At 41.9% G+C, this 17273-nt stretch overlaps 1 protein-coding gene and 1 long non-coding RNA gene across 2 annotated transcripts in view; both read right to left on the bottom strand.

Moving 5' to 3' along the window:
- Positions 1–2810: 2810 nt before the first annotated feature.
- LOC116359933 (uncharacterized) lies at positions 2811–5654 on the bottom strand. The gene is made up of 2 exons (XR_004206824.1): positions 5475–5654; positions 2811–5418 (listed from the first exon to the last, which is right to left on the bottom strand). It is a non-coding gene; the product is annotated as an uncharacterized LOC116359933 (long non-coding RNA).
- Positions 5655–6921: 1267 nt separating this feature from the next.
- rbfox1 (RNA binding fox-1 homolog 1) overlaps positions 6922–17273 on the bottom strand; it is a gene marked incomplete in the record, with an annotated part of 138558 nt that continues 128206 nt past the window's right edge. The window contains 2 exon segments of the mRNA XM_031814022.1: positions 6922–9275; positions 15572–15647. Of these exon segments, the coding sequence (XP_031669882.1) occupies positions 9153–9275; positions 15572–15647 (199 nt within the window).

The raw sequence follows: 17273 nt of genomic DNA, 5'->3' as shown, positions 1-17273 counted from the left end.
CTCCATCTTTCTGCCTTGCTCCCTCTCTCCATCTCTCTGTCTCCCTCCCTCTCTCCATCTCTCTGTCTCCCTCCATCTCTCCATCTCTCTGTCTCCCTCCCTCTCTCTGTCTCCCTCTCTCCATCTCTCTGTCTCCCTCCCTCTCTCCATCTCTCTGTCTCCCTCTCTCCATCTTTCTAGCTCTCTCCCTCTGTTTCTATCTCTCTCTCCATCTCACAATCTCTCTGTCTCCCTCACATGCTCCATCTTTCTATCTCTCCCCCTCTGTTTCCTCCTCTCTCTCTCTCCATCTCTCTGTCTCCTTCTGTCTCCCTTTCTTGCTCCTTCTCTTTCTCCTGGAGGACCAGGCTGAAAAATGAGAACTGAAACAGTCCCCCCCCCCTTTTTAAATAACACAATGAATAACCAATTGTAAATGACACGAGGGAGACGTGACCTGGAATCTGTGAATTATTGATTGTTGGTTACTGTGGCAGAGCGGCAGTAATTACCTCAGTAATGTGACTCCATCACATTTAAACATTTATATTGCTTATCTTTCTCCCTAACCTCTGGCGACGCTTTTCTCATTATACTAATCAAATTGGGGAATGGGAGAGTAATTATTTTTATTCTTCAATTAGAAACTAGTGCTGACATCCATATTACAACTGGCTTTCTAATATACTGTTCCTGGCTGGGTCGGAAATATACCTGATCTGATATATACCTGGTTTTAAATATACCTGTCTCTGAACTATACCTGATCTGATAAATACCTGGTTTTAAATATACCTGTCTCTGAACTATACCTGATCTGATATATACCTGGTTTTAAATATACCTGATCTGATATATACCTGGTTTTAAATATACCTGCCTCTGAACTATACCTGATCTGAACTATACCTGGTTTTAAATATACCTGGGTCGGAACTATACCTGATCTGATATATACCTGGTTTTAAATATACCTGCCTCTGAACTATACCTGATCTGATATATACCTGGTTTTAAATATACCTGCCTCTGAACTATACCTGATCTGATACATACCTGGTTTTAAATATACCTGATCTGATATATACCTGGTTTTAAATATACCTGGGTCTGAACTATACCTGATCTGATATATACCTGTGTCACGCCTGCTCCCGCTCCCCCTCCCTGGCACTCGCCAGGCTGCCCATCATTATGCACACCTGTCACCTTCGTTACGAGAATCAGCGCCCCATTGGACTCACCTGGACTCCTTCACGTTTTGATTGCCTTACCTATATCTGTCTGTTCCTCTGTTTCATCCCCGTGTCAGCATTGATGTTGTTACGTTTTCTCCAGTTTCTTGTCTATTATCCATGAAATGTTCACTCCCCGTACTTGCTTCTCGTCTCCCAGCGTCGGTCCTTACAAAATGCTGACACCACAATTTGAAGCATCAGGGAGGTCTTGTTTTTTGTTATTGTTGGTGACATCGGGTCCGGGTGCCGCTGCCAAAGTAACTGGGGGTGCCTCAGCTGGCTCGTCAGGCTTCCACGCCTTAGCTGGCATGAGAGGTTTCCTTACCTCAGCTGGCTCATCAGGCTTCAACACCTTAGCTGGCACGAGAGGTTTCCTTGCCTCAGCTGGCTCGTCAGGCTTCCACGTCTTAGCTGGCACGAGAGGTTTCCTTACCTCAGCTGGCTCGTCAGGCTTCCACGCCTTAGCTGGCACGAGAGGTTTCCTTGCCTCAGCTGGCTCGTCAGGCTTCCACGCCTTAGCTGGCACGAGAGGTTTCCTTGCCTCAGCTGGCTCGTCAGGTTTCCACGCCTTAGCTGGCACGAGAGGTTTCCTTGCCTCAGTCGGCTCGTCAGGTTTCCTTGCCTCAGTCGGCTCGTCAGGCTTCCACGCCTCAGCTGGCACGAGAGGTTTCCTTACCTCAGCTGGCTCGTCAGGCTTCCACGCCTTAGCTGGCTCAAGAGGTTTCCTTGCCTCGGCTGGCTCGTCAGGCTCCAGCGCCTCAGTCGGCTTGTCAGGCTCCAGCGCCTCAGCCGGCCCATCAGGCTCGCCCAGGTGGGACGCTGGGTGGCGCCCCTACAGGGGGGGGGGGGGGGGGGTACTGTCATGCCTTCTCACCCTCCCTGGTGCCAGAGGGTGCCAGGCTGCCCATCATTATGCACACCTGTCACCTTTGTTACGCAGCGTTTCATTGGACTCACCTGGACTCCTTCACGTTTTGATTGCCTTCCTTATATCTGTCTGTTCCTCAGTTTCATCCCCGTGTCTGCATTGATGTCGTTACGTTTTCCCCTGTGCAGACGCTGTCCTTGTTTCTTGTCTATTAGCCATTAAATGTTCACTCCCTGTACTGGCTTCTCGTCTCCCAGCGTCGGTCCTTACAACCTGGTTTTAAATACACCCGGGTCTGAACTATACCTGATCAGATATATACCTGGTTTTAAATATACCTGATCTGATATATACCTGGTTTTAAATATACCTGATCTCATATATACCTTATAAATATACCTGGGTCAGAAATAATACCTTAAATCACAAGTCACCATTCTCTCTTGTTTGGTCCTGGTTGGTCTTGGTTGGTCCTGGTTGGTCTTGTTTGGTCTTGTTTGGTCCTGGTTGGTCCTGGTTGGTCCTGGTTGGTCCTGGTTGGTCTTGGTTGGTCCTGGTTGGTCCTGGTTGGTCCTGGTTGGTCCTGTGGAACTGAGAATCTCTGGACCAGGTGGGAATTCAATTCCATCTGATCAGAACAGGAGAAACTCTGGTAATTTCCTTCATAAAATGTAAAGAAATAAATCAAAAGAGAGTGATAATATAGTAGAGCCCAGACAGTCTGCTTATCTTGACAAACTTTATTGATTGTTATTGTTAAGTGGAAGAACCATAGTGCATGCACATACAAGGACAGGGGAGGGGGTATCTCATCACAACACCTATGGAAGCAGAGGATGTAGAGGGTAGGGAAAGAGACACGCGGTGGTGTAGCCAGGATACGTGTTGCCATGCCCACTGATGGTTCAGCAAACACAGGGCAGGGTCTTAACCCCCAGAACCTGCAGGATGGTGCTAAACCCCACAACCTGCCAACAGGATGGGGCTTAACCCCCAGAACCTGCAGGATGGTGCTAAACCCCACAACCTGCCAACAGGATGGGGCTTAACCCCCAGAACCTGCAGGATGGTGCTAAATCCCATAACCTGCAGACAGAATGGGACTTAACCCCCAGAATCTGCAGGATGGGGCTAAACCCCACAACCTGCCAACAGAATGGGACTTATCCCCAGAACCTGCAGTATGGTGCTAAATCCCACAACTTGCCAACAGGATGGGACTTATCCCCAGAACCTGCAGTATGGTGCTAAACCCCACAACCTGCAGACAGAATGGGACTTAACCCCAGAACCTGCAGTATGGTGCTAAACCCCACAACCTGCCAACAGGATGGGACTTAACCCCCAGAACCTGCAGGATGGTGCTAAACCCCACAACCTGCCAACAGGATGGGACTTAACCCCAGAACCTGCAGGATGGTGCTAAACCCCAGAACCTGCAGGATGGTGCTAAACCCCACAACCTGCAGGATGGTGCTAAACCCCAGAACCTGCAGGATGGTGCTAAACCCCACAACCTGCAGGATGGTGCTAAACCCCACAACCTGCAGGATGGTGCTAAACCCCAGAACCTGCAGGATGGTGCTAAACCCCAGAACCTGCAGGATGGTGCTAAACCCCAGAACCTGCAGGATGGTGCTAAACCCCAGAACCTGCAGGATGGTGCTAAACCCCACAACCTGCAGGATGGTGCTAAACCCCACAACCTGCAGATGCCACTGCCTTTTGCATTTCTGAATATTTGTTATTCTTCTTATAAATACAAAACGGAGACAAACACCTCTGATCAGGTTCATATGTAAACAAGGTGTAGGAAGAAAGGAGGGAGGAAAGGAGGGAGGATAGGAGGGAGGAAAGGAGGGAGGGAGGGGGGAGGGAGGGAGGGAAGGAGGAGGAAAGGAGGGAGGAAAGGAGGGAGGAAAGGAGGGAGGATAGGAGGGAGGAAAGGAGAGAGGGAGGGGGGAGGAAAGGAGGGAGGGGGGAGGAAAGGAGGGAGGAAAGGAGAGAGGAAGGAGGGAGGGAAGGAAAGGAGGAAAGGAGGGAGGGAGGGGGGAGGGAGGGGGGAGGAAAGGAGGGAGGAAAGGAGGGAGGGATGGGGAGGGAGGGAGGGGGAGGAAAGGAGGGAGGGAGGGGGGAGGGAGGGGGGAGGAAAGGAGGGAGGAAAGGAGGGAGGGATGGGGAGGGAGGGAGGGGGAGGAAAGGAGGGAGGGGGGGGGGAAGGAGGGAGGAAAGGAGGGAGGGGAGTGAAAGTAGGGAGGAAAGTAGGGAGGAAAGTAGGGAGGAAAAGAGGGAGGAAAGGAGGGAGGAAAGGAGGGAGGGTGGGAGGAAAGGAGGGAGGGAGGATATCAGGAAGAAAAGAGGGGTGTAAGGAAGTATTTAGCTACGTGAGGTGAACTGGGCGTTTCCTCTCGCCGCCCCTGGAGCACTTTAAATCAACAACAGCTTCATTTTTCATATTTACATAAACGTCATCTTTTTTTTTTTCCCAAGTCATATATATTTCTAATTAATCAAACCGTTTTTTTTTTTCAAAGTGGTAAAGGCTGAGTTCTAGAAAATAACATTACAAAGGAGGTCACATTACAAATGATATCAAAACCCAAATGAAAGACAAGTCAATGTAAACATAAAAAGTCTAACAAACATCAGCAGCGTACAGGACACTGACATGTTCTACAGCCTAGTAGTAGTGAAGACCGTGTACAGGCTGTGTGTCTGTCGGTAAGATAGTACAGCCGACCCCCCCCAAAAAAATACCATGATAGTATGTACATTATGATTGCATTACTTGTAGTGTGTCATGATCCATCTGGATATGACGACTCCATAAAGACAACCAGAAAAGCTTTTTTCCCAAACCGTTGGTGTTGTAGCCTACAACTAAAACATGACAGTTGTGTATTTTGTGTTTTAAGAGAACACCTTCGTTGCACAGCTCAAACGTCTCCATTAATACATTGTTGGTTTATATATTTATATATATATATTTTTTGTTTGTTCAGTTTTCATCGGGTACAAATAATCATAGTCTTGTAATTTCTGGAGAGAAAAAAACAAACGAAACACAGAAGGTAAAATAGAGAAGGTAAATATAGACATTTTTTAAATATTTTTTTAATCTCTCCCATAATATAAAAGTCAGCAACTATATCAATAGATATACTGTAATTTCTATAAAAACAACATCTGTACCAGTATCATTATTATTACCATGGGATAACCTATATCTATAAAAACAACATCTGTACCAGTATCATTATTATTACCATGGGATAACCTATATCTATAAAAACAACATCTGTACCAGTATCATTATTATTACCATGGGATAACCTATATCTATAAAAACAACATCTGTACCAGTATCATTATTATTACCATGGGATAACCTATATCTTTAAAGGTTTTTGACTAAAGGGACTAGATGATGGTTTCAACAGTAAACCCTCCATGGAGAAAAAGACCGCATGCCTCCCAAATGGCACCCTATTCCCTATATAGTGCACTACTTTGAACAGGGCCCTATGGCACCCTATTCCCTATATAGTGCACTACTTTGAACAGGGCCCTATGGCACCCTATTCCCTACATAGTGCACTACTTTGACCAGGGCCCTATGGCACCCTATTCCCTATATAGTGCACTACTCTAGACCCGAGCCTAATTGCCTATATAGTGCACTACGTTGAACAGGGCCCTATAGCACCCTATTCCCTATATGGTGCACAACTTTGACCAGAGGCATATAGGGCCCTATATATAGGGAATAGGGTGCCATAGGGCCCTGTCCAAAGCAGTGCACTATATAGGGAATAGGGTGCCATAGGGCCCTGTCCAAAGCAGTGCACTATATAGGGAATAGGGTGCCATAGGGCCCTGTTCAAAGCAGTGCACTATATATAGGGAATAGGGTGTCATAGGGCCCTGTCCAAAGCAGTGCACTATATATAGGGAATAGGGTGCCATAGGGCCCTGTTCAAAGTAGTGCACTATGTAGGGAATAGGGGTCCGTTTGGGAAGCAGCCTCTCTGTTCTCTAACCATAACAGGTTATTCTCTGACTGCCACACAGATGGAAACCCCCAGGAACATCTGAACCTTTGGCTCTGAGTGATAAACGATGACAATCACAACCATCATGATCTAATCCACACATCAACGTCCTCCCTGTTTAGCACGCTGCCGACTACGCATCATCCACACACAACTACTCCCCTCCATCTCTCTCTATCCCATCACCTGGTCTAATAATGACACAGTACTGTGTTGTGGGTTTATAGTACCCCATTTTACCCCCACCTCCCCTCCATCTCTCTCTTTCCCATCACCTGGTCTAATAATGACACAGCACTGTGTTGTGGGTTTATAGTACCCCATTTTACCCCCACCTCCCCTCCATCTCTCTCTATCCCATCACCTGGTCTAATAATGACACAGTACTGTGTTGTGGGTTTATAGTACCCCATTTTACCCCCACCTCCCCTCCATCTCTCTCTTTCCCATCACCTGGTCTAATAATGACACAGCACTGTGTTGTGGGTTTATAGTACCCCATTTTACCCCCACCTCCCCTCCATCTCTCTCTATCCCATCACCTGGTCTAATAATGACACAGTACTGTGTTGTGGGTTTATAGTACCCCATTTTACCCCCACCTCCCCTCCACCTCTCTCTATCCCATCACCTGGTCTAATATTGACACAGCACTGTGTTGTGGGTTTATAGTACCCCATTTTACCCCTACCTCCCCTCCATCTCTGTCTTTCCATCACCTGGTCTAATTTCTATTTTAACTTTATTTAACTAGGCATGTCAGTTAAGAACAAATTCTTATTTACAATGACGGCCTAGGAACAGTGGGTTAACTGCCTTGTTCAGGGGTAGAACGCAAGATTTTGACCTTGTCAGCAGGGGGACTCGATCTTGCAACCTTTCGGTGCCTTTCTAATACCCCATTTTACCCCCACCTCCCCAACCATAACCTCAATCCTAACCCTCAGCTTCAGCCCTAACCTCAACCTTAACCCTAATCCTAACCTAATCCCAACCTTAACCCTAATCCTAACCCTAACACTTGCCCAGTCCTTAACTTTAATCCCAATCCTAACCTAACCTAACCCCAAACGTAACCCTAATCCTAACCTGATCCTAACCCTAACACTTGCCCAGTCCTTAACTTTAACCCCAATCCTAACCTAACCTAACCCCAACCTTAACCCTAACCCTAATCCTAACCTAATCCCAACCTTAACCCTAATCCTAACCTAACCTTAACCCCAACCTTAACCCTAATCCTAACCTAATCCCAACCTTAACCATAATCCTAACCTAATCCTAACCCTAACACTTGCCCAGTCCTTAACTTTAACCCCGTTCCTAATCATAACCCCAGTAGCTAGGAAACAACGTAGACGCTAACAGAGAGAATGTCAAAGGAATCCTAACCCTAACACTTGCCCAGTCCTTAACTTTAACCCCGTTCCTAATCACAACCCCAGTAGCTAGGAAACAACGTAGACGCTAACAGAGAGAATGTCAAAGGAATCCTAACCCTAACACTTGCCCAGTCCTTAACTTTAACCCCATTCCTAATCATAACCCCAGTAGCTAGGAAACAACGTAGACGCTAACAGAGAGAATGTCAAAGGAATCCTAACCCTAACACTTGCCCAGTCCTTAACTTTAACCCCGTTCCTAATCATAACCCCAGTAGCTAGGAAACAACGTAGACGCTAACAGAGAGAATGTCAAAGGAATCCTAACCCTAACACTTGCCCAGTCCTTAACTTTAACCCCGTTCCTAATCATAACCCCAGTAGCTAGGAAACAACGTAGACGCTAACAGAGAGAATGTCAAAGGAATCCTAACCCTAACACTTGCCCAGTCCTTAACTTTAACCCCGTTCCTAATCATAACCCCAGTAGCTAGGAAACAACGTAGACGCTAACAGAGAGAATGTCAAAGGAATCCTAACCCTAACACTTGCCCAGTCCTTAACTTTAACCCCGTTCCTAATCATAACCCCAGTAGCTAGGAAACAACGTAGACGCTAACAGAGAGAATGTCAAAGGAATCCTAACCCTAACACTTGCCCAGTCCTTAACTTTAACCCCGTTCCTAATCATAACCCCAGTAGCTAGGAAACAACGTAGACGCTAACAGAGAGAATGTCAAAGGAATCCTAACCCTAACACTTGCTCAGTCCTTAACTTTAACCCCGTTCCTAATCATAACCCCAGTAGCTAGGAAACAACGTAGACGCTAACAGAGAGAATGTCAAAGGAATCCTAACCCTAACACTTGCCCAGTCCTTAACTTTAACCCCGTTCCTAATCATAACCCCAGTAGCTAGGAAACAACGTAGACGCTAACAGAGAGAATGTCAAAGGAATCCGAACCCTGCAATCATGTAAACCCTCTTACAAAACGGGATCTCATTCTACGATGTATTTCACAGGATTGGTTTGTCTTTTCACGAAGCCCGAACAGTTGAAATGTGTTGTTTTACAATGGTAAGGTTTTAAATCTAGTAGCTCTTCTATAGCTCTACCAACACGGACCATCTACTGACCTTTACAAATGAAAAACCCACTGTATCAAAATGAACAGCACACAATATCTGAGGTATAAATATCCTTCTTTTTAGTTGACTGACTTCCCTCTCTCTTAGGAGCTGCTAAAATCATGCTCAACAGCATATATTGCAATACCCAGGCCTCAAAGTTCATTCTCTGTCTCTCTCTCTCTGTCTCTCACTCTCTCTGTCTTTCTCACTCACATACTGGTTTGTTGGTTGTGTGGTTTGTTTGTTGGTTGGTTGGTTGGTTGCTCGGTTGTGTCCCTGTCAGAAAAGATTGGTTGTTGTTTGGTTGTGGGGAGGTTGGTTGGTTGCTTGGTTGTGTCCCTGTCAGAAAGGATTGGATGTTGTTTGGTTGTGGGGAGGTTGGTTGGTTGCTCGGTTGTATCCCTGTCAAAAAGGATTGGATGTTGTTTGGTTGTGGGGAGGTTGGTTGGTTGGTAGGGTAGTAATTGGTTGTTGTATGGTTTTAGGGAGGTTGGTTGGTGGGTTAGTATGGGGCGAAGCGGCTGTAACCTCCCCTGTATATGCTAGCCTGCAGGGAGGACAACACCAGCCCCACGTCGTCAGCATGACTCCTCGTCTTGGCATCAGCCAACGGGGCAAACGGATTCTGAAACACACACGTAACCATAGAGATAATGTAAGCATTCTGAAACACACACGTAACCATAGAGATAATGTAAGCATTCTGAAACGCACACACGTAACCATAGAGATAATGTAAGCATTCTGAAACACACACGTAACCATGGAGATAATGTAAGCATTCTGAAACGCACACACGTAACCACAGAGATAATGTAAGCATTCTGAAACGCACACGTAACCATGGAGATAATGTAAGAATTCTGAAACGCACACATAACCATAGAGATAATGTAAGCATTCTGAAACGCACATGTAACCATATAGATAATGTAAGCATTCTGAAACGCACACGTAACCATAGAGATAATGTAAGCATTTTGAAACGCACGCATAACCATAGAGATAATGTAAGAATTCTGAAACGCACACATAACCATAGAAATAATGTAGCATTCTGAAACACACACATAACCATAGAGATAATGTAAGCATTCTGAAACGCACACGTAACCATAGAGATAATGTACGAATTCTGAAACGCACACGTAACCGTAGAGATAATGTAAGCATTCTGAAACACAAACGTAACCATAGAGATAAACCGTATGTAAAGCATCTGAAACACACGCGTAACCATAGAGATAAACCGTATGTAAAGCATCTGAAACACACACGTAACCATAGAGATATGCTGTATGTAAAGCATCTTAAACACACACGTAACCATAGAGATAAACTGTATGTAAAGCATCTGAAACACACGCATAACCATAGAGATATGCTGTATGTAAAGCATCTGAAACACACGCGTAACCATAGAGATAAACTGTATGTAAAGCATCTGAAACACACGTGTAACCATAGAGATATGCTGTATGTAAAGCATCTGAAACACACGTGTAACCATAGAGATAAACTGTATGTAAAGCACCTGAAACACACGCATAACCATAGAGATATGCTGTATGTAAAGCACCTGAAACACACGCGTAACCATAGATATAAACTGTATGTAAAGCATCTGAAACACACACGTAACCATAGAGATATGCTGTATGTAAAGCATCTGAAACACACGCGTAACCATAGATATAAACTGTATGTAAAGCATCTGAAACACACACGTAACCATAGAGATATGCTGTATGTAAAGCATCTGAAACACACACAGTTATTCTTCTCATATATTTTTTGCTAATTCTATGCAAACAACAGCCATAAAGACATGTACTGTATATGTAAAGATATGTACTGTATATGTAAAGATATGTACTGTATAAGTACTGTATATGTAAAGATATGTACTGTATATGTAAAGATATGTACTGTATAAGTACTGTATATGTAAAGACATGTACTGTATATGTAAAGATATGTACTGTATATGTACTGTATATGTAAACATATGTACTGTATATGTAAACATATGTACTGTATATGTAAAGATATGTACTGTATATGTAAATATATGTAAAGATATGTACTGTATATGTAAATATATGTAAATATATGTACCGTATATATAACTATATGTACTGTATATGTAAAGATATGTACTGTATATGTACGGTATATGTAAATATATGTAAAGATATGTACAGTATATGTAAAGATATGTAAATATATGTAAGGATATGCACTGTATATGTAAAGATATGTACTGTATATGTAAATATATGTAAATATATGTAAAGATATGTACTGTATATGTAAAGATATGTACTGTATTATGTAAAGATATGTACTGTATATGTACTGTATATGTAAAGATATGTACTGTATATGTACTGTATATGTACTGTATATGTACTGTATATGTACTGTATATGTAAAGATACGTACTGTATATGTAAAGATATGTACTGTGTATGTAAAGATATGTACTGTATATGTACTGTATATGTAAAGATATGTACTGTATATGTACTGTATATGTACTGTATAAGTACTGTGTATGTAAAGATATGTACTGTATATGTAAAGATATGTACTGTATATGTACTGTATCTGTAAAGATATGTACTGTATATGTACTGTATATGTACTGTATATGTACTGTATATGTACTGTATATGTACTGTATATGTAAAGATATGTACTGTATAAGTACTGTATATGTACTGTATATGTACTGTATATGTACTGTATATGTAAAGATATGTACTGTATATGTACTGTATATGTAAAGATACGTACTGTATATGTACTGTATATGTAAAGATACGTACTGTATATGTAAAGATACGTACTGTATATGTACTGTATATGTACTGTATATGTACTGTATATGTACTGTATATGTAAAGATACGTACTGTATATGTAAAGATATGTACTGTGTATGTAAAGATATGTACTGTATATGTAAAGATACGTACTGTATATGTACTGTATATGTAAAGATAAGTACTGTATATGTACTGTATATGTAAAGATACGTACTGTATATGTACTGTATATGTACTGTATATGTACTGTATATGTAAAGATACGTACTGTATATGTACTGTATATGTAAAGATACGTACTGCATATGTAAAGATATGTACTGTATATGTAAAGATACGTACTGTATATGTACTGTATATGTACTGTATATGTAAAGATACGTACTGTATATGTACTGTATATGTAAAGATACGTACTGTATATGTAAAGATACGTACTGTATATGTAAAGATACGTACTGTATATGTACTGTATATGTACTGTATAAGTACTGTATATGTACTGTATATGTACTGTATATGTAAAGATACGTACTGTATATGTAAAGATATGTACTGTGTATGTAAAGATATGTACTGTATATGTACTGTATATGTAAAGATATGTACTGTATATGTAAAGATATGTACTGTATAAGTACTGTATATGTAAAGATATGTACTGTATATGTACTGTAAATGTACTGTATAAGTACTGTGTATGTAAATATATGTACTGTATATGTAAAGATATGTACTGTATATGTACTGTATCTGTAAAGATATGTACTGTATATGTACTGTATATGTACTGTATATGTACTGTATATGTACTGTAAAGATATGTACTGTATAAGTACTGTATATGTACTGTATATGTACTGTATATGTACTGTATATGTACTGTATATGTAAAGATATGTACTGTATATGTACTGTATATGTAAAGATATGTACTGTATATGTACTGTATATGTACTGTATATGTAAAGATATGTACTGTATATGTACTGTATATGTAAAGATATGTACTGTATATGTACTGTATATGTACTGTATATGTACTGTATATGTAAAGATATGTACTGTATATGTACTGTATATGTAAAGATATGTACTGTATATGTACTGTATATGTACTGTATAAGTACTGTGTATGTAAATATATGTACTGTATATGTAAAGATATGTACTGTATATGTACTGTATCTGTAAAGATATGTACTGTATATGTACTGTATATGTACTGTATATGTACTGTATATGTACTGTATATGTACTGTATATGTACTGTATATGTAAAGATATGTACTGTATAAGTACTGTATATGTACTGTATATGTACTGTATATGTACTGTATATGTACTGTATATGTAAAGATATGTACTGTATATGTACTGTATATGTAAAGATATGTACTGTATATGTACTGTATATGTACTGTATATGTACTGTATATGTAAAGATATGTACTGTATATGTAAAGATACGTACTGTATATGTACTGTATATGTACTGTATATGTACTGTATATGTAAAGATATGTACTGTATATGTACTGTATATGTAAAGATACGTACTGTATATGTACTGTATATGTACTGTATATGTACTGTATATGTAAAGATATGTACTGTATATGTACTGTATATGTAAAGATACGTACTGTATATGTACTGTATATGTAAAGATACGTACTGCATATGTAAAGATATGTACTGTATATGTAAAGATATGTACTGTATAAGTACTGTATATGTACTGTATATGTACTGTATATGTACTGTATATGTAAGATATGTACTGTATATGCACTGTATATGTAAAGATATGTACTGTATATGTACTGTATATGTACTGTATATGTACTGTATATGTACTGTATATGTACTGTATATGTAAAGATATGTACTGTATATGTACTGTATATGTAAAGATATGTACTGTATATGTACTGTATATGTACTGTATAAGTACTGTGTATGTACTGTATATGTACTGTATATGTAAAGATATGTACTGTATATGTACTGTATCTGTAAAGATATGTACTGTATATGTACTGTATATGTACTGTATATGTACTGTATATGTAAAGATATGTACTGTATAAGTACTGTATATGTACTGTATATGTAAAGATATGTACTGTATATGCACTGTATATGTAAAGATATGTACTGTATATGTACTGTATATGTACTGTATATGTACTGTATATGTACTGTATATGTAAAGATATGTACTGTATATGTACTGTATATGTAAAGATATGTACTGTATATGTACTGTATATGTACTGTATAAGTACTGTGTATGTACTGTATATGTACTGTATATGTAAAGATATGTACTGTATATGTACTGTATCTGTAAAGATATGTACTGTATATGTACTGTATATGTACTGTATATGTACTGTATATGTAAAGATATGTACTGTATAAGTACTGTATATGTACTGTATATGTAAAGATATGTGCTGTATATGTACTGTATATGTAAAGATACGTACTGTATATGTACTGTATATGTAAAGATACGTACTGTATATGTACTGTATATGTAAAGATACGTACTGTATATGTACTGTATATGTACTGTATAAGTACTGTATATGTAAAGATATGTACTGTATATGTAAAGATAAGTACTGTATATGTAAAGCACTTGTCTAAGTCTACTTGTGAAGTGTGTAGAATACCCTCCACACACTACTTCCTGACCAACTCTATGTCATTTACGGTTTGTTAGGTTACCGTTACAAACCCAGTGGGATGACATGGCCCCCCCACATGCAGCGTGCACCCAGTCATGCCAGCAGACATGCCAGGCCATCATGCCAGGTCATCATGCCAGGGGCTACTCAGAGGGGTGAGAAACAATGGGTTAATATATGGCGACATCACATAACAACATCAGTAACAACAACAACATCAACACCGTGCTCTTTTTGTTGTGTATGACGGAATCACATCACATTGCACCATGCTTGTGTTAGCGGAGTAGATGTGTCTGTCTGTCTGTCTGTCCGCATGCCCGCCCGTCTGTCTGTCTGTCTGTCTGTCTGTCCGCCTGCCTGCCTGCCTGCCCGCCCACCCACCCACCCGCCCGTCTGTCTGTCCCTCAGGGAGAGGGAGGGAGAGGTGAAGAGGGATAGATTGAGGGAGAGGTGGATGAACGGAGGAAGACAAGGAAACAGAAAAGCAAGAGAGAATGAAAAAACACCTGATTGCAAGAGAGGAGAGGAGGAAGGAGAGACAGAGAGAGAGGAGGAAGGAAGGAAGGAGAGAGAGAGAGGAGGAAGGAAGGAGAGAGAGAGAGGAGGAAGGAGAGACAGAGAGAGAGGAGGAAGGAAGGAGAGAGAGAGAGAGGAGGAAGGAAGGAGAGAGAGAGAGGAGGAAGGAAGGAGAGAGAGAGAGGAGGAAGGAAGGGGAGACAGAGAGAGAGGAGGAAGGAAGGAGAGAGAGAGAGGAGGAAGGAAGGAGAGAGAGAGAGGAGGAAGGAAGGGGAGACAGAGAGAGAGGAGGAAGGAAGGAAAGAGAGAGAGGAGAAGGAAGGAGAGAGAGAGAGGAGGAAGGAAGGAGAGACAGAGAGAGAGGAGGAAGAGGCGACAGAGAGAGAGGAAGGAAGGAAGGAGAGAGAGAGAGGAGGAAGGAAGGGGAGACAGAGAGAGAGGAGGAAGGAAGGAGAGAGAGAGAGAGGAAGGAAGGAGAGAGAGAGGAGGAAGGAAGGGGAGACAGAGAGAGAGGAGGAAGGAAGGAAAGAGAGAGAGGAGGAAGGAAGGAGAGAGAGAGAGGAGGAAGGAAGGGGAGACAGAGAGAGAGGAGGAAGGAAGGAGAGAGAGAGAGGAGGAAGGAAGGAGAGACAGAGAGAGAGGAGGAAGAGGAGACAGAGAGAGAGGAAGGAAGGAGAGAGAGAGAGAGAGGAAGGAAGAGGAGACAGAGAGAGAGGAGGAAGGAGAGACAGAGAGGAGGAAGAGGAGACAGAGAGCGAGAGGAGGAAGAGAGAGAGGAGGAAGGAAGGAGAGAGAGACGAGGAAGGAAGGGGAGACAGAGCGAGAGGAGGAAGGAAGAGGAGACAGAGAGAGGTGTGTAAGTGTATATTTTACCATGGCACCAATGCTGTATGTGGCTGCTGGAGCAAGTGGGTGGTTGTAGGGGTCCGCAGCATATACTGGTCCGTAACTATGGAAACACATGAGACAACAACAAACACCATCAGTACCCATCATCAAAAGACACACATAAACTCACACACAGTACATCCATGTCTTGTACGTGTTCTGTAACTCTTAGGATTCATTTGAATGGAGTCAAAGTTACATATAACAGCCATCTCAGTGCAGAAACAGAAGACTCATCATCTGTGGATGTATGAAACACAGGTACATGTAACAGCCATCTCAGTGCAGAAACAGAAGACTCATCATCTGTGGATGTATGAAACACAGGTACATGTAACAGCCATCTCAGTGCAGAAACAGAGGACTCAGCATCTGTGAATGTATGAAACACAGGTACATGTAACAGTCATCTCAGTGCAGAAACAGAGGACAGAGATAGAGATAGAGAGGTAGAACAGAGATAGAGAGGTAGAACAGAGATAGAGAGGTAGAACAGAGTTAGAGGGACAGAGATAGAGAGGCAGAACAGAGTTAGAGGGACAGAGGTAGAACAGAGTTAGAGGGACAGAGATAGAGAGACAGAACAGAGTTAGAGGGACAGAGATAGAGAGGTAGAACAGAGTTAGAGGGACAGAGATAGAGAGGTAGAACAGAGTTAGAGAGGTAGAACAGAGTTAGAGGGACAGAGATAGAGAGGTAGAACAGAGATAGAGAGGTAGAACAGAGATAGAGAGGTAGAACAGAGATAGAGAGGTAGAACAGAGTTAGAGGGACAGAGATAGAGAGGCAGAACAGAGTTAGAGGGACAGAGGTAGAACAGAGTTAGAGGGACAGAGATAGAGAGACAGAACAGAGTTAGAGGGACAGAGATAGAGAGGTAGAACAGAGTTAGAGGGACAGAGATAGAGAGGTAGAACAGAGTTAGAGAGGTAGAACAGAGTTAGAGGGACAGAGATAGAGAGACAGAACAGAGTTAGAGGGACAGAGATAGAGAGGTAGAACAGAGTTAGAGGGACAGAGATAGAGAGACAGAACAGAGTTAGAGGGACAGAGATAGAGAGACAGAACAGAGTTAGAGGGACAGAGATAGAGAGGTAGAACAGAGATAGAGAGGTAGAACAGAGTTAGAGGGACAGAGATAGAGAGGCAGAACAGAGTTAGAGGGACAGAGGTAGAACAGAGTTAGAGGGACAGAGATAGAGAGGTAGAACAGAGTTAGAGGGACAGAGATAGAGAGGTAGAACAGAGTTAGAGGGACAGAGATAGAGAGGTAGAACAGAGATAGAGAGGTAGAACAGAGTTAGAGGGACAGAGATAGAGAGGTAGAACAGAGATAGAGAGGTAGAACAGAGTTAGAGAGACAGAGATAGAGAGGTAGAACAGAGTTAGAGGGACAGAGATAGAGAGGTAGAACAGAGATAGAGAGGTAGAACAGAGTTAGAGGGACAGAGATAGAGAGGTAGAACAGAGATAGAGAGGTAGAACAGAGTTAGAGAGACAGAGATAGAGAGGTAGAACAGAGTTAGAGAGGTAGAACAGAGTTAGAGGGACAGAGATAGAGAGACAGAACAGAGTTAGAGGGACAGAGAGACAGCACAAAGTTAGAGGGACAGAGATAGAGAGGTAGAACTGAGGTAGAACTGAGTTAGAGGGACAGAGATAGAGAGACAGAACAGAGTTAGAGGGA

Source organism: Oncorhynchus kisutch, unplaced genomic scaffold (assembly GCF_002021735.2).
Source record: "Oncorhynchus kisutch isolate 150728-3 unplaced genomic scaffold, Okis_V2 Okis06b-Okis10b_hom, whole genome shotgun sequence".
Taxonomy (NCBI): Eukaryota; Metazoa; Chordata; class Actinopteri; order Salmoniformes; family Salmonidae; genus Oncorhynchus; species Oncorhynchus kisutch.
Note: the sequence above shows the minus strand (reverse complement) of the source record. Positions and strands in the feature narration are given on the sequence as shown.